This window comes from Chrysemys picta, chromosome 17, assembly GCF_011386835.1.
Source record: "Chrysemys picta bellii isolate R12L10 chromosome 17, ASM1138683v2, whole genome shotgun sequence".
Lineage (NCBI taxonomy): Eukaryota > Metazoa > Chordata > Testudines > Emydidae > Chrysemys > Chrysemys picta.
The window spans coordinates 13,874,799-13,895,303 of record NC_088807.1 but is presented as its reverse complement, the minus strand read 5'-3'; the positions used below and the strand labels follow the sequence as shown (position 1 = coordinate 13,895,303).

The 20,505-nt window shown below is 43.3% G+C and overlaps 1 protein-coding gene across 1 annotated transcript in view; it reads left to right on the top strand.

Annotated features, from left to right (window-relative positions):
- The window catches only part of LOC101938795 (butyrophilin-like protein 9), a 104,683-nt gene that overhangs the window by 40,122 nt on the left and 44,056 nt on the right, over nucleotides 1-20,505 (top strand). Inside the window, exons 11-14 of the mRNA XM_065571464.1 lie at nucleotides 124-144; nucleotides 11,022-11,042; nucleotides 17,055-17,120; nucleotides 20,317-20,337. Of these exons, the coding sequence (XP_065427536.1) occupies nucleotides 124-144; nucleotides 11,022-11,042; nucleotides 17,055-17,120; nucleotides 20,317-20,337 (129 nt within the window). The remainder of the gene's footprint in view (nucleotides 1-123; nucleotides 145-11,021; nucleotides 11,043-17,054; nucleotides 17,121-20,316; nucleotides 20,338-20,505) is intronic.

The window sequence follows — 20,505 nt, the reverse complement described above, 5'->3', positions numbered from 1 at the left end:
GCCTTCCTTCATTAAATTCAGTGTCGTTTTCCATTGGCTACACTGGGAACCGTACTGAGCCCCTAATTTGAAAGCAATAAAATACATATATTGAAAAGTGTTCCTTTTGTTTTTCTTTTGCAGCCCAACTCAAGGAGGAAAAGGGTAAGTTGGCTTCTGCAGTTTGGAATGGGAAGGGTCAGTGATTTCCCCATTCAGAGAAGTGGAGGTCAGGACCTTTCTCCTTTTGCAGTAAGTGGGAGGTCAGTGAGTTTTGCAATTGTGAGTGAGGAGAATCTGGGTATTTTTTACTGGCAGGTTGTATATCTGGCTGGTCAGGGCTCTGGTGTCAGACTGGGGCTGATCAGAGGAAAAAAATGTACATTCACCCATTGTTAAGCAACAACAAAGACGAGTGCCTCGTATTAAATGAGGATATTGATATAATAGGCATAGAAACTTGGTGGAATGAGGATAATCAATGGGACATAGTAATACAAGGGTACAAAATATATCGGAAGGACAGAACAGGTCGTGCTGGTGGGGGACTGGCACTATATGTGAAAGAAAGCATAGAATCAAATGAAGTAAAAATCTTAAATGAACAAACTGTACCATAGAATCTCTATGGATAGTAATTCCACACTTTAATAATAAGAATATAGAAGTAGGGATATATTATCAACCATCTGACCAGCATGGTGATAGTGACTGTGAAATGCTCAGGGAGATTAGAGAGGCTATTAAAATAAAAAAACTCAATAATAATGCGGGGTTTCAACTATCCCCATATTGACTGTGTACATATCACCTAAGGATAGGATGCAGAGATAAAGTTTCTTGACACCTTAAATGACTGCTTCTTGGAGCAGCTAGTCCTGGAACCCACAAGAGGAGAGGCAATTGTTGATGGAGTCCGAAGTGGAGCACAGGATCAGGTCCAATAGGTGAATATATCTGGACTGCTTGGTAATAATGACCATAATATAATTAAATTTAACATCACTGTGATGGGAAAACACCACAGGGGCCCCACACTGTAGCATTTAATTTCAGAAAGGGGAACTACACAAAAATGAGGAAGTTAGTTAAAAATTAAAGGTTATAGTCCAAAAGTAAAATCCCTGCAAGCTGCATGGAAACTTTTTAAAGACATCATAATAGAGGCTCAACTTTAATGTATACCCCAAATTAAAAAAACATAATAAGAGAACCAAAAAACACCCACCATGACTAAACAACAAAGTAAAAGAAGCAGTGAGAGACAAAAAGGCATCCTTTAAAAAATTGAAGTTAAATCCTAGTGAGAAAAATAGAAAGGAGCATAATCTCTGGCAAATGAAGTGTAAAAATATAATTAGGAAGGCCAAAAAATAATTTGAAGAGCACTCAAAGACAATAAGGCCATTGTGGAGAAATTAAATGAACTCTTTACATCGGTCTTCACTGTTGAGGATGTGAGGGAGATTCCCAAACCTGAGCCATGCTTTCTGGGTGACAGATCTGAGAAACTGTCCCAGATTGAGGTGTCATTAGAGGAGGTTTTGGAAGAAATTGATAAACTAAACAGTAATAAGTCACCAGGACCAGATAGTATTCATCCAAGAGTTCTGAAGGAACTCAAATGTGAAATTGCAGGACTACTAACTGTCATCTGTAGCTTATCATTTAAATCAATTTCTGTACCAAATGACTGGAGGATAGCTAATGTGATGCCAGTTTTTAAAAAAGGACTCCACAGGTGACCCTCTCCATTACAGGCCTGACTTCAGTACTGGGTAAACTGGTTGAAACTATAGCAAAGAACACAATTGTCAGACACATAGATGAGCATAATTTGTTGGGAAATAGTCAACATGTTTTTTGTAAAGGGAAATCATTCCTCACCAATCTTCTAGATTTTTTGAGGGAGTCAACAAGCATGTGGACAAGGGCGATCCAGTGGATATAGTATATTTAGCTTTTCAGAAAGCCTTTGACAAGGTCCCACACCAAAGGCTTTAAGCAAAGTAAGCAGTCGTGGTATAAGAGGGAAGGTTCTCTCATGGATTGGTAACTGGTTAAAAGATAGGAAACAAAGGGTAGGAATAAATAGTCAGTTTTCAGAATGGAGAGGGGTAAACAGTGCTGTACCCCAGGCAGTAGCGTAGCTGAGGGGAAGCAGGGGGAGCAGCTGCTTCCCCTGAGGAAATTTTCCAAAAGCTGCGCCTTTGTGCGCAGCCAGTACTGGGCTCCGGACTCTGAGTCCGGAGACGGGTTTTGCGTGAGGCCACTGGCTTGCTCTGGGCTCCGCACCGCCCCCCTGCCTCCCCAGCCCTGCTTGCTGGCTCCGGGGCTGCAGCAGGAAGCGTCGGCTGGTTGCTGGGCTCCCCGGGGAGGAGGAGGCTCCCGGCAGATCCCGGAGGCTCCAGGCAGATCTCCTTAACCCTAGGTGTTAGACAAACTTTCCTACAGTCTTCCTAGGGCTCTGAGCTTAGAACCCAGGCTCAATCCATCACGCACAGCTCTGTGTTCACCCACACCTTGCAATAAACCTCTCTGCAAAGCAACAGCCTTCTCTTTCCTTCCCCCAGTTTCTCTGACTTTATCCATCACACAGGGTATTTCTGCCTCCGCTCATGCTGCTCACCAACGGTTCTACTTATCAGCGCTGAGGGAGGACATGTGAGAGTTTGCAGCAACCACAGCCCAGGGAGGGAGGGGTGGCACTCTACTGTATAAAAATGTTGCCAGACACGTTTTCTCCCAGCAGTAATTTTAAACCTGGTCTTTGGGCTGGGCTGGACTCTGGCTTTCTGGCCAATAGGAAAACCAGCTTCCTAGAGATGTTTGTCCATAATGCTTCTAGGCTCTTGCTCATGAGGAGGTTTGGAAAAATTAGATTTTTTTTCTCAAATCGGTAAATGTCAGTAATCGTAGATTTCATCACACATGCACAAACTGACTAACCCCACCCCACTGCTGATAACTGAAACTGACAGGCAACGTAGCTTGATAACTTCTCAGAGTTTGATTTAAGGCTCTTGACATTTTGTATACTTTGACAGGTGATGTTGCCAACGGGTGTTTTAACGGTTTATGAAGCTTTCACTTGTTGAATGTCAGCACCGACTGTTAAATAAATATTGTCTGACCCACCCACAATTTCCTGCAACTGTGAAGATAAAAATGGTTTTAAGAATTTTTCCCCTATCATTTTGCACAACCATGAAAACTTATTGTAAGCTTTTTTTAAATCAATTTATCTGTTGAAATTATAAAATAATACAAATTGAGTTGTACCACTCGCCTTGTGATATTTGCCAGTTAGCAGAATCAAGCCTTGAGCTAAATACTTGGGGGGGGGCACACACTGAACCCCCAACCTCTTTGTAACCAACAGAGCTGGTGGGCTAGAGGCAGGTCTCTGCGCCAAGAAGTGTAGGGAGCATCTAGCCACTGCAGCGGGGAGACTCGTGTTAGTTAGCTCAAGCTGATCAAGCATTAAGAACAGTTCTGTGGATGGTGTAGTTCTGCCTAGCCACCTGAGCTTGGATCCCAGTGGGCAAACAGGGGCGCTAGCCCGAACTGCTGCCCACGCCAAATGTCTGCAGCTGTTAGCTCAAGCTAAGCGAGCATGAGTCCGTCTGCTCGGCCTGGGAATCATGCAGTGTAGATGTACCTTTAGAGTTCAGCCAGAGAGGCTGATCCGAGCCTGAGGTGGAGCAGAACCAAGGTCATTGCTGGAAGGCTTCACAGAAACAGCTTGGGCAGGAAGGAGTGGAAGAGGGGGAGCTGCAAACAAGGGAGGCAGCACCGAGGCTGAGGGGCTGTTTGTGAAAGACAGGGCGAAGATGAGAATTATGCACTGGAATAGCAATGTGTATTGATGAGGAGGCAGACTGTACAGAAATGAGAAGTAATGGAATGGATAAGACAGAGTCTGGGCCAAAATCAGTTGGAGGAAGTAAGCTACCAGAGGGAGTTCCCCTGGGCTAGTGACTGGCATGTGCTAAAGCCCCCAGGATTTGATCTGTATATGGAGAGGGAGAGAAACCTTTGTAATGCTTTTAACTACATAAAATACTGCTCAGAATTGTGTGATTGTGGGAGACTTTAACTTCCCAGATACAGAGTGGAGGACAAGTGATACTAATAATAGAAGGGCCCAGATTTTCCTGGATGCCACAGCTTTCTTTACCAAATAGGCGCTGAACCAACAAGAGGTGGAGTCATTTAGATTTGGCTTTGGTGAGCAGTGAGGACCTCAGAGAAGAGCTGGTTGTAGGGGACAACCTTGGCTCGAGTGATCATGAGCTAATTCTGTTTAAATTAAATGGAAGGATAAATAAAAAGAGCTCTGCAACTAGGGGCCTTGATTTCAAAGGGGCAAACTTTTAAAAACGAAGGGAATTAGTTAGGGAAGCACCAAGCAGACTGGACTGAAGAACTCAAGGATCTGAAAGTGAAGGTGGCTCAGAATTACTTTAAATCAAAGCAGCAGAAGCTCTCTGAAGCCTACATCCCAAGCAAGGAGGAAATATTCGTAGGGAAGGGTTGCAGACCAAGCTGGATGAGCAAGCATCTCAAATAGGTGATTGGAGAACGCCTACAAGGAATGGACGATGGGAGGAATGAGCAAGGAAAGGTCAGAAAGTGTAGGAATACAGTGAGAACTGCCAAAAGCCAAGCGAAGTTGGACCTTGCAAAGGGAATTAAAGCCAATAGTGAAAGGTTCTATAGCCATATAAATAAAAGGAAAGAAAAAGTGGGCCCACTAACCACTGAGGAGGGAGGAATTATTTAACTTAAGCGCCCATGTGGACACAAGAACAAATGAATAGAAACTGGCCATCAACAAGTTTAGGCTTGAAATTAAACAGTTTCTAACTATCAGAGGAGTGAAGTTCTAGACCAGCCTCCCAAGGGGAGTACTGGGAGCAAAACCCTAACTGACTTCAAGAACATTTTATGGAGGAGATGGGATGGAGGGGCAGCCCACGATGGCATGTAGCTGATCTGCGACTGCTAGCAGCAAAGGTCTCCAATGGCCCCTGATGGGACGCCTCCCACCCGCCCGCCCGCAGCTGTTACTTATACCTAGATGCACTCCCCTTCCCCACCCGCAGCCCTACGCATGCTGGCTTGGCAATATCACTGCTGTAGTATCAGCTTTTGAGAGAGCTTCACATGCAACACTTCTAGTATTACGGTAAGTTAAAACAAGCTACAGTACATTGAGACATTAATACTCTATTACAGTGTTTCTATTACCATATTAAAAGCAATAACACTTAACAGACCAGTAAATCCAGGACATTTCTAGCACACTTTTCCCCCACCAATACCTAGTAGTTGCACTGTTATCTCCCATAGCTACTTATGTTGCAGCTTTTTTTGTTAAAACTAAATTGGGAAGAAAAACTACTGATTTAGAACTTGTTTGATGGTTACTTTATTGCTAAAGGGTGTAGTGGGGTGTAGGCTTGGAGGGAGGATGGTTTCTAATATGTAGGCAATATCAGGTGTTTTATCCAAAACCAGAATATGAATGGTGCTGGTCTTCTTGGTGGCTGGCTGACCTTGAATTATTGTCAAAAGTTAGACGGTGTACTCTTCTCCTTCCTCTCATTTTGGTTGAGGAGTCCATTGATAAAGGGATTGGCCTCAAATAACTGGTTGTAGGACTCTTCCATGGTGTAGTTTTCATCTTGGGTGGCCCGGTCCTAATTATATTAAAGCATGTACTTTAGTCTTTGTAATTATCTGTTATAACTCTGTAGCTTTTTATGAAGGCAGGAGTAAAATAAAAGTAGCTGCAATAGTTCCACGGTTAACTAAAACTGAAAATGTACATAATTTAAATCAAACTCCTAATCTTAATTTTTGCTTAATAAATAAGTCCATAAGAAAACTCTTTTGGGAAACTGCTACAGTTTACTTAGAAAGTGCACTTCTCCTATATAGGTCATAAGGACCCTATCTGTCTGAATACTGGCTGCTTTTTCTTTCTTTGATCTGCAGAGTGACTGATGCTTTTCAGACATCAGTTGTGGGTACAGGAGGGTTTCACTGCATCTTCTCTCTTGGCCCAGCTACAGTTCTCCCTTCTTATTGCATTAACAGTGGGTGGGTGTGTCTCGCCTTTTTTTTTTAATTATATATGCTAGGGACAGTCTTGTCCTCTTCTCCTCTCCTGATGTCAGTGTAGATGCAAGCAGTGCATATAGTATCTCAAATGCAAAGCTGCATTTCTCTGATCTGAGGTTTGAAGAACAATGTGGATCTAGCTATTTTACGGGATGTCTAGATTTCATTCCTGTAGTAACAGAACTGGTGATAGGAAAGCAGGAAGAGGTTTGTTTTTTGTTGTTGGTTGGTGTGTGTGTGTGTGTATGAACAGCTTAAATTGGTTAGAAACCCTAACTTTCAGTACTCAGTGTTTCAAAAATGTTAGACTGCCAACCTGTGTCATAGGGATGTCTTTTGTTTAAGAAAAAACCCCATGAATAAAGCTACTTTTAGGGAAACTAGTGCTTTGTCCAACGGCGAAGAGCTATGAGATCTTTGCTCACCAATTCTCATAAAACTTGTATTTGTCATGCATTTTTGGTGGCTTTAGTATTACGATCTATTATAAATAAAGTGCATTTCATTGATTGATTTTAAAATGAAATTAGTAACTGGAAAAAATGGCCAGTATTTTTTTTAAATCTGTGACAGTTATAAACTACTGTATTCTGTTATTTACTTTCTAGAATCTAAAGTATACCTCTAAGTATAATCTAAAGTTCTCCTGTGAAATGCCAGCTGTGCAAACCCTTCTGTGGCTGGATCATTCTTTTGTTTTTATTTTAAGTACAAATAAATATATATAACAAATTTAAAAGTATGTAATTAGTAATTTGATATGTTGGGTGGCGCCTTTTTTTAATGTGTTCACTCCCCCTGATGTTAGAACCTGGATACGCCCTGACCCCAGGGGTTTGTACAAGGACCAGTCGTATTCAGCATATTCATAAATGATCTGGAAAAAGGGGTAAACAGTGAGGTGGCAAAATTTGCAGATGATACAAAACTACTCAAGATAATTAAATCCCAGGCAGACTGCAAAGAGCTACAAAAGGATCTCTCAAAGCTGGGTGACTGGGAAACAAAATGGCAGATGAAATTCAGTGTTGATCAATGCAAAGTAATGCACATTGAAAAACATAATCCCAACTATACATATAAAATGGTGGGGTCTAAATTAGCTGTTACCACTCAAGAAAGAGATCTTGGAGTCATTGTGGATAGTTCTCTGAAAACATCCACTCAATGTGCAGCAGCAGTCAAAAATGCGAACAGAATGTTGGGAATCATTAAGAAAGGGATAGATAAGACAGAAAATATCATCTTGCCTCTATATAAATCCATGGTACGCCTATATCTTGAATACTGCATGCAGATGTGGTCTCCCCATCTCAAAAAAGATATATTGGACCTGGAAAAGTTTCAGTAAAGGGCAACAAAAATTATTAGGGTATGGAACAGCTTCCATATGAGGAGAGATTAATAAGACTGGGACTTTTCAGCTTGGAAAAGAGACAGCTAAGGAGGAATATTATTGAGGTCTATAAACTCATGACTGGTATGGAGAAAGTAAATAAGGAAGTGTTATTTACTCCTTCTCATAACAAAAGAACTAGGGGTCAGGAAATGAAATTAATAGGCACCAGGTTCAAAACAAACAAAAGGATGCATTTATTCATACAATGCCCAGTCAACCTGTGGAACTCCTTGCCAGAGGCCATTGTGAAGGCCAAGACTATCAGAGGGTTCAAAAAACAACTGGATACATTCATGGAGAAAAAGTCCATAAATGGCTATTAGCCAGGATGGGCAGGGATGGTATCCCTAGCCTCTGTTTGCCAGAACCTGGGAATGGGCGACGGGATGGATCACTTGATGATGATTACCTGTTCTGTTCATTTCCTCTGTGGCACCTGGCATTGGCCATTGTCAGACAACAGGCTCCTGGCTAGATGGACCTTTTGTGTAACCAAGTATGGCCATTCTTATGTTCTTAAGACAAATATGTGACACGTGGAGGTGTATGTCCTTTTGGAATCATAGACTATTAGGGTTGGAAGAGACATCAGGAGGCCATCTGGTCCTATCCCCTGTTCAAAGCAGGACTAACACCAACTAAATCCTCTCAGCCAGGGCTTTGTCAAGCCTGGCCTTAAAAACCTCTAAGGATGGGGATTCTACCATCTCCTTAGGTAACCCATTCCAGTGCTTCACCACTCTCCTAGTGAAAAGTTTCCTAATATCCAACCTAGACCTCCCCCACTGCAACTTGAGACCATTGCTTCTTGTTTTGTCATCTGCTCCCATTGAGAACAGCCTAGCTCCATCCTCTTTGGAACCCCCTTTCAGGTAGTTGAAGGCTGCTATCAAATCCCCCCTCACTCTTCCCATCTGCAGACTAAATAATCCCAGTTCCCTCAGCCTCTAATCATAAATTATGTGCTCCAGCACTCTAATCATTTTTATTGCCCTCCACTGCACTCTTTCCAATTTTTCCACATCCTTCTTCTAGTGTGGGGCCCAAAACTGGACACAATACTCCAGGTGTGGCCTCACCAGTGCTGAGTAGAGAGGAATAATAACTTCCCTCGATCTGTTGGCATGCTCCTACTAATACAATATTGCAAAGCAATAGCTGGATTACAATAGTGAGTTTGATTTGATTTCTCAGATGATCAAACATGGTGGAGTTTTATCAGGGAAATGTTTAGCAGCTTGCTCTAGATTGCACCAAGCAACTTTCTGTAGGACTTAAACCGCTCTGTGGGGTTTAATACCCTGCCCCAAGGGGGAACTCTTCATAGTGAAGTGCAAGAACATCCCCTTAGATGGTAAATTAGTGCTGGGAACTTCAGGGGCCTTCACTGTACTTCACTGTTACCTCTCCTGATGAGGAGGGCTCTCCCCTCACACAGGAGAGTGCAGAACATCCTGGAATCACAGCAAAGCTAAAATGGGTGCTGGAAACCAGACATAATGCTCAGTGATCCTGTGCCTTCCCTGCCCCTGGCACCAGGGTGCTGAGGGTGCTGTCCCCCTCCATGCCTGGAATCTCCAGGAGGAGCTGTTCATCTCTTGAGGCACAATCCCACCCAGAGCTCCACAGGGCGGTGCAGTTTAGCAACCCACTCACCTTTCCTGACACACAGCTAGGCCTATCCCACACACAAGGTCTGTAATGGGAATAGGTGCAATTTCTGTCTCAGCAAATCTGTACCCCTTTGACTGGAGCTCACACACTCCCTTCAATAGGAAAGTGTTTGCTAGGCCCCAAACCAGAGGGCATGGGGATGATCTTAATGAGGACTATAGGGGTTATATTAACTCTGTATTTGGCTCTGTTGCTGGAATACTGTGGGCAGTTCCGGTGTCCCCAACTGAAGAAGGAAGGGGGAGGGATAGCTCAGTGGTTTGAGCATTGACTTGCTAAACCAAGGGTTGTGAGTTCAATCCTTGAGAGGGCCACTTAGGGATTAGGGCAAAATCATACTTGGTCCTGCTAGTGAAGGCAGGGGGCTAGACTCAATGAACTTTTGGGGGTCCCTTCCACTTCTATGAGATAGGTATCTCTCCATTTATTATTTAAAAAAAAATTGGGGGGGAGGGAATAGCTCAGTGGTTTGAGCATTGGCCTGCTAAACCCAGGGTTACCAGTTCAATCCTGGAGGGGGCCATTTAGGGATCTGGAGCCAAAAATCTGTCTGGAGTGGTCCTGCTTTGAGCAGAGGGTTGGACTAGATGACCTCCTGAGGTCCCTTCTAACCCTGATATTCTATGTTTCTATGAAACTGAACAGGGTTCATAGAAGAGCACCAGAATGATTAAAGGATTAGATAACATGTGTTATAGTGACAGACTCAAAGAACTCAATCTATTTAGCTTACCAAAGAAAAGGGGTGACTTGATTACACTCTATAAGTATGTAGATAGAGAATAAATATTTGATAATGGGCTCTTTAGTCTAGCAGAGAATGGTCTAGCAAAATCCAATGGCTAGAATTTGAAACTAGGCAAGTCAGACTAGAAATAAGGTGTACATTTTTAAGATCAAGGGTGATTAGCCATTGTAACAATTTACCAGGGGCTGTAGTGGATCCTCCATCACTGGAAATTTTTCAGATCAAGATTGTATGTTTTGTCTAAAGGATCTGCACTAATGCAAACATGAATTGTTTGGGGGAAGTTCTCTGGCCCATGTTATAGATGATGAGTGTTCTTCCTTCCGGCCTTAGACAGTGGCAGGCATCTCATTGTGTCACTTGCTCCCTCACCGATATTATTCAATAAATACCGCTTTTGTTATTTTAACTATTAGTTACCCTTGTTCTTGGCCATACTATTATAAAAGGTGCCACTGTTATCTTTAAATATATGTTTTTTTCTTTTTTAAGAGACTTGGAATAGACAATAAGTAGTCTGTGTCTATTTTCTTCCATGTGCTCTACTCCTCTTTTTGAAAGAGGAGATTACTTGGCTAATTTTGTCAATAACACATATGAGCACTTGCTGGTTCTGAGCAGTGCTGCTTATATGTTGTTGACATTTTAAAAGACTCACCCACTACAGGTTTGTGTTCTCCAAGAACCATAACACTCATTCCGAGACACAGTACGAAAGGCAATGTACATATTGAAAGGACTCTGCACTGAAATAGCAAATGGAATGCAGCACATGATGTAAATGGTGTTACTGCTCCTTTCATAGCAGATCCCATATTAGAAGAGTAGTGTAGTGTGTCATATTCACCTTTTGCTAAATAGTTGTGCCATGGAGCTGTTTCTTAAATTTATTAAAGCAATAATATAATCTTCTCTATCTACTACGTAGCAGGAGAGGAATGGGGTAGCCCACGGATTGAATAGCTAGCTCATTACGCATGGTCAATATTTATGCTAATCAACAATGAAAGGATTTCATTCACCTTCTTCAATTCATAAGTCAATGGACATACAATGAACTGTTTTCTTCTCCTCCCCTTTTTTCTTTTGCAGAGGAACTCCAGAAGCATATGGGTGAGTTTGCCTACTTTATTCCATTCTTACAGTTGACTGACCAAACTTTGTGTGCCCTGTATGGTTTCCTACTATTTCAACTGCAGAAGGGATGCTATCATTACACGCCCCATGCATCTGGAAAGTAGAGCATCTGTGTAGATTACTTTGATTAGATTACCTCACCAGCACTTTGTAAAGGAAGTCAGAGGGGTAGGAGTTCAAGGACAGTTGGGCATGTGAGAAAAAACATCCACACGCTACAGGAACTGAACGTATCCATTGAATGAAAAAGCTCTGAATGGGGAGTTTGGCAGGACCGAGTTGCTAGTGCTGTGCCTGACCTTGTAGTAGCTGAGGTCATGCAGACACCCACCCTGTGCCTGGGACAGAATGGAGGGAGAATTGTCCTCCCCAAATACCTTCCCCAAACTGGGAACCCACATCGTGTGCAGAGCACCCACTGCAGGCTCTTTGACTGTCCCCCTGCAAAGGAAGTGCTGATAGCCACACAGGATCGTTTGCTAGAGCAGGAAATAGAACCTCGATATTCTGTCTTCCTGTCCATGTATTCACTATCAGAGCAAGGCATTGGCAGAAACTGTCCATGGGAATGTGTCTATTTCATGACGAAAAAAGGTTTTGGATCAAGAAAAGAACAAGAAAGAAGCAAAAGCATCTCAGTAGAGTCAACAGTTTCTGTTTCCTCCGTATTGAAAAGCAACATTTTGATTTTTCACTTCAAAATGAAGGAGACATTGTTAAGGTTCGATTCAGTTACCCAATCATGTGGGGGCAGTGTAGGCACAGGCACCAACTTTTTGATTTCCTCGGGGGTGCTTGACCACCTCTCTGCCCTAGGCCCTGTCCCTACTAAACCCCTTGCCTCAAGGCCCCACCCCTGCCCCACCTCTTCCTGCTCCCATTCTGCCTCTTCCTGCCCTGTTCCACCCCCTCTGCGAAGAGTGCCCCACCTTCGTTCTGCCTCTTCCTTCCCCAGCTCTTCCTCCGCATCACCTGCTGCCCTCTGCAGAAGATCTGATCAGTGTCGGGCATGAGGCGCTGGGGTGGAGGGGGAGGAGCTGATTGGCGGGGTCTGCTGGTGAGTGCTGAGCACCCACTCTTTTCTTCCATCGGTGCTCCAGCCCTAGAGCACTAATGAAGTCGGCCCCATGGAGCTGTTGAGAGGAAAGAATTGTTCATTAACCCAATTTTCAGAAAAAAAGAAAAATAGGTGATATTTGAGGCTGTATCTCATTTTGCAAACAATGGCAGGACGGCAAGAATGAGTTTGCTTTGATATCTAAGGTGATCACACAGAGGGGGATTTTATCAGGGAAATAGCAGGTAGCTCTAGATTGCACCCAGGAAATCATGGTAAGTCTTCAACATCTCTGTGGGGTTTCATACAGTTCCCTGAGGGGGAACACTTGATATTGAAAGGCCAGAGCATCCCCTTGGATTGGAAACTTCTGCTGGAAACTTCAGGGGCCTTTAATTGCATCCCGCACCAATGAGAGGGGTTCTCCCCTCACACGGCAGAATGCAGAGCATGCCGGAACAACCACAAAGCCTAAGAGTCTGCCATTTGCCAGGTCTCATGCCTTTCTGCCAGAAGAGTTTCCTTGATGCCCCTGTCAGCAGGGTGCTGTCCCCCTGCATGCCTGAGATCTCCAGGAAGAGCTGTTAACCCCTTTATATACAATCCCACCTACCGTTCACCAGGGTGATATCATTCAAGCACCCACTCACCATTCGTGACTGGGCCAGTCAGACATACATTGTCTGTGATCTGAACAGGTGCAATTTCTTTCTCAGAATGGCTGTACCCTTTTCCTTGAAGCTCACAAAACCCCTTCAGTAGGAATGGGTTCATAGAAACATAGATTATCAGGGTTGGAAGGGACCTCAGGAGGTCATCTAGTCCAACCCCCTGCTCAAAGCAGGACCAATATCCAGACAGATTCTTGCCCAGATCCCTAAATGGCCCTCTCAAGGATTGAGCTGACAACCCTCTGTTTAGGGGGCCAATGTTCAAACCACTGAGCTATCCTTCCCCCTCACTAGGTTGGGTAGGCAGTAGGCCAGAGGGCATCGGGATGATCTTAAGTAGGACTCTGAAGGTTATATTAGGTCTGTCTTTGACTCTGCCATTGGAATACTATGTCCAGTTCTGGTGTCCCCAATTGATGAAGGAAGGTGATTAATAGGAGATGGTTCAGAGAAGAATCAGGGAAATGATTAAAAGATTAGAAAACATATTTTGTTTTGATAGAGTCCAGGAACTCAATCTATTTTGCTAAACAAAGAAAAGGGGTGACTTGATCACACTCTATAATTAAATACATCAGGAACAAATATTTGACATCAAAGTAAATTTTTGGCGCTATATCCTCTTCTTTCCAATTGAACCAACCAATCCATCTTCCCTCGTTCTTCTCTAAACCTCATGGGAGAAAACAGGATTAAATAGTATATACTCTGGACATCAGAAACTCACTAGCGTTCTATCTTCAGAGAACCGAGTCCTGAAGATAGTCACCAAGACTTTTTATTTCAACTTTAGAAGTATCTAAAGGTTTCACCATTTTCAAGCAGTGACTGTGTAAATGGATTTCTGGATGCATCCACGTTTGGCACAACAGGAGGATATACAACTCCCACCAGGACTCAACCAGGTCATTATCAATGTAGCCTTTCTCTTATCAATCAAGGACATATGTAAAGTGGTCACCTGGGCATCTGCAAACACATTTACAAAAAATTAGGTGAGAGATCAAAGCTCAAGATTGGACGCATTGATAGACTTACTGTATTGTTGTCAATTACTCACGCAACTCCAAAGCGCCTTCCATCCACCGTGGGACACTGCTTGACAATCACCTGAAGTGGACCACCCACAGGGACACTCCTCTAAGAAGAGAAGATTACTCACTCTATGTAGTAACTGAGGCCGTTCAAGATGGTGACTCAGTGGGTGCTCCACTCCTACCCTTCTCCCCTTTCCTTCTTAGTTCAATTTATGAACCAGGTGGTAGAGAAGGAACTGAGGAGGGGTTGATTGTGCGGCATTAGATAGACACTGACAAAGGCTTGAGACAGAGAGATTGGCACTCTGGTTAGTCAGAGGGAGAGACCTAGACATTCCCCATCTTTGTCTGTATCCAGACCTCCTGAACCTTCGAGGAGCAGGAGGAGAGACTAGAGGACGAACATTCACCTCCAACAAACTTCTCATTGTCTTCACTGGACCACGCAGTGATGCCAACCCCAACCCCCCAACATCTGCTTATGCCACAGGGACTTCTTATTGTCACATCCCACACCAAAATCTCTGGTGGTCAATGTGGTGAATGAAAGGGTGAGACAACATTACTCCAAAATGACCCCTAGTGATAAAGACTGGAAGAGGATAGATCTCTCAACGGCAACTCTATAATTCAGAATTTCCTATTATGAGGCTTTGTCAATAGCAAAGTCCATGGTCATGAGATGGAGTTCATGTCTACACCTGTTGGGATTCCTGAAGGAAGTGTAGAACGCAGTAGAGGATCTGCCATTCAAAAGCTTCAAACTATTTGCCAGATGGTTTGATGAATTCCTCCATTCCCTAAAAGATTTAAAAGCAACATTGAGATCACTCAGCATTTATACACAACACGGAAGAAAAGATCAGGTAGATATCAGCCTACCCCAAGCTCTTGACCTCTGGCTTTCTTTCTAGCTTAATGACACTATGACCTGCCATGGAGATAACAGAGACCTCCTTCTAAACGCAGAGAGCCCCTCCACTATCATCTACATCTCACCCACCTACCTCAAAACTGCAGTTAAGAGAACTTGGTCGAGTCCCCGAGACACCTCCACCTAGACCACGTGCTGCCACCATCAGAAACTATCCATCAGTTTGCTGACCATATGACCCCATTCTGCCCAACATGGTGGAATATCACCTCAGACAAGTGGGCACTGGAATTTATCAGCAACGGATACTCGATTCCATATCTATCCTTCCTCCCTATCCCTCTACCCATCCCTCTTCAGGGCCCTTTCTCACAAACACCTTTTAGGCCCTCTCCTGGCTCCCTGATCTGGAGTCTTGGGGAGCTCCCAGCTGGCTCTAGGTAGCTGCCCCTGGGTTGGTTTTCTTCCTCTTGATTGCTGGTCTCTGCGGGGCTGGCACTCCCCAGTCACACACTAAACCCCACTTGCTGGCAAGTTAAAGAAGTATGGGCTGGATGAATGGACTATAAGGTGGATAGAAAATTGGCTAGATCGTCAGGCTCAATGGGTAGTGATCAATGGCTCCATGTCTAGTTGGCAGCCGGTTTTAAGCAGAGTGCCCCAAGGGTCAGTCCTGGGGCCGGTTTTGTTCAATATATTCATTAATGATCTGGAGGATGGCGTGGACTGCACTCTCAGCAAGTTTGCAGATGACACTAAACTGGGAGGAGTGGTAGATACGCTGGAGGGTAGGGATAGGATACAGAGGGATCTAGACAAATTAGAGGATTGGGTCAAAAGAAACCTGATGAGGTTCAACAAGGACAAGTGCAGAGTCCTGCACTTAGGATGGAAGAATCCCATGCACTGCTACAGACTAGGGAGCGAATGACTAGGCAGCAGTCATTCGCTGAAAATGAAAGAAATGTTCAGTGATAATGACTGAAACTTTCATTGTGTAAGGGCCAGGCAGAAATGTAGCTACCTGTTAAAGGTTAAAGATGTGCGATATTGTCCTGTCTGTTCAATCAGAGGGGGTAGGGAGGGGAGCAATGTGCATTATCCCCACTACCCCCACACCAGTCTTTCCAGCATTTGCAGTTGTATGGATCCCAGGACCAGCTAAAGGGCTTTGTTACATCTTGGTGAAGGGCGACAGCACTGTAGTCAACTGAACCCTCCTCTTTTGTGGGGGAGAAAACCTTAGTGTGGAAGGGTTTAGTTTGGCTGAGGCTCACCGGACCATGTAAGAGACACTCAGCAGGAAGAGGAGATCACCAACATGGCTAATATTTATTCGATTGTAACCCTTCTGCCAGGTGGAGCCAGCAGCAGTCAGGGCTGTGTTCAATATCTAGAGGTTTCTTTTCAACAATACAACACAAACTGGCTTGCACCGTCACCCAGTAACGTGGGGAAATGATACCCCAGGGTGCCTCTGAGAGGCAATACTTCCCCATTCGCAAACACAGAGTCTGAGTGTAGGAAAGAAACTTTTAATGAAAGGAGGGAAGTCACCCAACATTAATTCGGGAAAATGCCACAAGCTGGTTTGATAAAGATAAAACTATGAGTAGGACACGCACCGCAGAGTGTGGGGGCAGAGTCTTCTGCCTCCTGTTCTTGAGTTCTACAACCAAAACTTCCTTTTCTGTGCCCTCACTGCTCCTTAACCATACCTTACGCACAGTGATTGCCCTTGGTGAGGACCCAGGGTTCAGAGGTGCATCTGTGTGAGTTCACTTCCCATCTGGAGAAGAAGGCATCTTGCTTGCTCCTCCATCTGAGCACTTGCTCTGGCTGGCTGCCCCCACCAGTCGCTGTTACTCCCTACTGCCCTCCCTGCCAGCTGCGGTTTCTCCCCTGCTGGCCGCCCTACCAGTCGTTATTCCTCCCCCACTTGTTCCACTCACCTGTCACCTTCTGCCTCCTGCCTCTCTGCTGTGACCTCTGCAGGTCAGTCTCTTGAGAGTCCACTCTTAGTGACTTTTAGCTCTTAGCAGGCTGGGCAGTAATGCTGTCCCAACACAGGTGATTTCAGCTCTTATTGAGCACTTAAAATAACAAAATACTCTTAATGGAGCCTATTTAGCTCTGTCTTTGAACAGTGGGGAGGAACAGGTTAAGCCAGACTGGGGGCCCTTTGGTAGAGTCCACACCTCCTGTCAGGGACATCTGTTCATATCCCATCATTGTTCATACCCCATCAAAAGTCCATCATTGTTTAGGTCCAAAACTGTAACACTTAGAAATACCTCCCATGTCTGAGGCTACATGGTGGTGATAGTAACATGTTCTGTCTTTCCATAGGTGCCTTAATCTGTTTATTGCTGTGTATTGATGTGATCGTCATCCTTTTTCTAGTAAAATGCAAAAGTAAGTTAACTTAATTTTCTTTTGTTTAATTTGCATAAGGTGTACATTTTTAATATGAAGGGTGATTAACCATTGAAGCAATTTACCATGTCTTGTGGTGGTGTCTCCAACCCTGGCAATTTCTAAATCAAGATTGGATGTGTTTTTTTAAAAAACCTTTGCTCTAGGTATTATTTTGGGGCAGTTCTCTGGCCTGTGTTCTAGAGGTGATCAGACTAGATGATCACAATGGTCCCTTTTGGTCTTGGAATGAATGAAAAAACTGTCATATTGCAAGTGAATGAGGTTAATTTTGCTTGAAAGAAACACTGGAGAAGCTGACTGACAGCAACAGAGAGAACACAATGTTGGTCAAATTTACTGATAGCAAAAGTACTGGATCCAAATATTTGTCCACATGAACCTCACTGAAGGTGGCTAATTTATGATGTTCAAGATGTTTAAAATACAATTAGTGAATTTTAATATCCCCTAGCAATGAGTTCCACGGGTTGACTGTGAGTTTTGTGAAAAGTACTTCCTTTTGTTTGTTTGTTTGTTTATTTTTTTAAAACCTATTAATTTAATCCAGTAACCCCAAATTCTTGTGTTATGCAAATGGGTAAATTATATTTCCCTTTTCTCTTCCTCCACAGCATTCATGATTTCATAGATCTCTGTCATATTCCCCATTTATCATCGCTTTTCCAAGGTGAACAGTCCTAGTCTTTTAAATCTCTTCTCATATGGGAGCTCTTCCATACCCTTAATCATTTTTTTTGCCCTTCTCTGTACTTTTCCCAATTCTAACATATATATATTTTTTTAGATGGGGTGTCCAGGACTGCACACGGTATTCAAGTTGTGGGCGCACCATGGAATTATATGGTGGCATGATATTATTTTCTGTCTTATTATCTATCTCTTTCCGAATGGTTCCTAACATTCTGTTAGCGTTTTTTACTGCTGATGCACATTGAGCAGATGGTTTCTGAGAACTATCTACACTTTTGAGACTTTTACATGACTTACACCTGAATAAGATTTATGGATTTGGCCAAATATGAATTGAGGATGCTCAGTACTTCACAGAAGTAGGCAGTGACACACAAAGCTATCGACATAAGCTACCTATCTAATCTATCCTCCATGATCTATATAGATAGATAGATAGATAGATAGATAGATCCCCATTATATTTTTGGCCTTCACAACATCGTTTATCAACAAGTTGCCCCTACTATACACCTCCCCCCAAGGACGCATCCCTGCCCCGCCTCTTCCCGTTCTCACTCTGCATCTACGAAGAATACCCCGCCCTCGTTCCACACATTCCTTTCCCAGCTCCTCACCAGCAGCACCTCCTGCCATCTGCAGAAGAGCTGATCAGTGGTGGGCAGGAGGTACTGTGGTGGAGGAGGAGGAGCTGATTGGAGGGGCCTGCTGCTGACTGCATTTCTATCTCAGCAAAGCTGGACCCCTTTCACTGGAGCTCATACAAGCTCTTCAGTAGGAAAGTGTTCACTGGGGCCCAGGTCAGAGGGAATAATGATGATCTAAATGAGGAGGACTATAGAGGATATATTAGGTCTGTATTTGGTTCTCTTTCTGGAAAACTTTGTGCAGTTCTGGTCTCCCCAACTGAAGAAAAAATTGTCAAACTGGACAGGGTTCAGAGAAGAGCACAATAATGATTAAAGGATTAGATAAGGTGTTAAAGTGATAGAATCAAAGAGCTCAATCGATTTACCTTACCAAAGAGAAGAGGTGACTTGATTACAATCTACATGTATGTAGATAGACAACAAATATGTGATAATGGGCTCTTTAATCTAGCAGAGAATGGCCTAGCAAAATAAAATGGCTGGGAATTGAGACTAGGAAAGTCAGACTAGAAATAAACTGTACATTTTTAACTGTGAGGGTGATTAAACATTATAACAAATTCTGAGAGGTTGTGGTGGGTCCTCCATCACTGGAAATTTCTGAAATCAAGATGGAATGCATTTTCTAAAGGATCTGTTCTAATGTAAAAATGATTTATTTGTGTAAGTTCTCTGGCCCATGTTAAAGATGATGAGAGTCCTTAGACACTACGAGATTCATTGTATCACTTGCTCGCTCACTGCTATTCTCCAATAAATACACCTTTTGATATGTTAATTATTAGTTAGCTTTGTTCTAGGTCGTATTATTACAAAAGGTTATTCTTATTGTTATATTTAAATATATTTTTTTCTTTTTTAGGAGATTTGAGCAAGAGAATAAGTAAGTCTGTGTCCTTTTTCTTCCGTGAACTCACTGCACTATAGAATGAATAGAAAAATAATTGAGTTATTAGATGTCACCCCACTTTCTTGTTTTTCATAGAGCAGATTACTTGGTAAGTTTTGTCAATAACATATATGAGCTCTTGCTGGTTTTGAGCAGTGCTGCTTATACGTTGTTGACATTTTAAAAGATTCACCCACTACAGGTTTGTGTTCTCCAAGAACCATAACACTCATTCTGAGAAACAGTACGAAAGGCAATGTACATATAGAAAGGTCTCTGCATTGAAATAGCAAATGGAATGAAGCACATGATGTAACTGGTGTTACTGCTACTTTCATAGCAGAACCCATATTAACAGAGGAGCGTAGTGTGTCATATTCACCTTTTGCTAATTAGTTGTGGTAGGGATTCAAGGACAGTCAGACATGTGAGAAAAAACATCCACGCGCTACAGAAACTGAACGTATCCATTGAATGAAAAAATCTCTGGATGGGGAGTGTGGCAGGATGGAGTTGCTAGTGCTGTGCCTGACCTTGTAGTAGCTGAGGCCATGCAGACACTCCACCCTGTGCCTCAGGGATGGAGGGAGAAATGTCTTCCCCAAAGAGCTTCCCCCAAACTGGGAACCCACATCCTGTGCCTGACCTTGTATAGCTGAGGCCATGTGTGTGCTCTACTGCTTTGTAGGAGTCTTGTAGAATGAAAAGAAAAATCACTGATTCATTAGATGTCACCCCACTTTCCTGTTTTCGATAGAGCAGATTCCTCGGCTAATTTTGTCAATAAAATATATGAGCACTTGCTGGTTCAGAGCAGTGCTACTTACGCAGGGCCAATATTTATGCTAATCAAGAAAGAAGGGATCTCATTCACATCTTCAGTTCATAAGACAATGGACATATTCTGAACTGTTCTCTTCTTCTCCCCATTTTTATTTTGCAGAGCAACCCCAGCAGCAAATGGGTGAGTTTGCCTACTTTACGCAATTCTTACTGACCACTGACCAAACTTTGTGTGCCCTGTATTAGTTCTAACAATTTCAACTTCAGAAGGGATGCTATCATTGCATGCCCCATGTATCTGAGAAGTGGAGGGTCTGTGTAGATTACTCTGGAATCGAGGTATGTCATC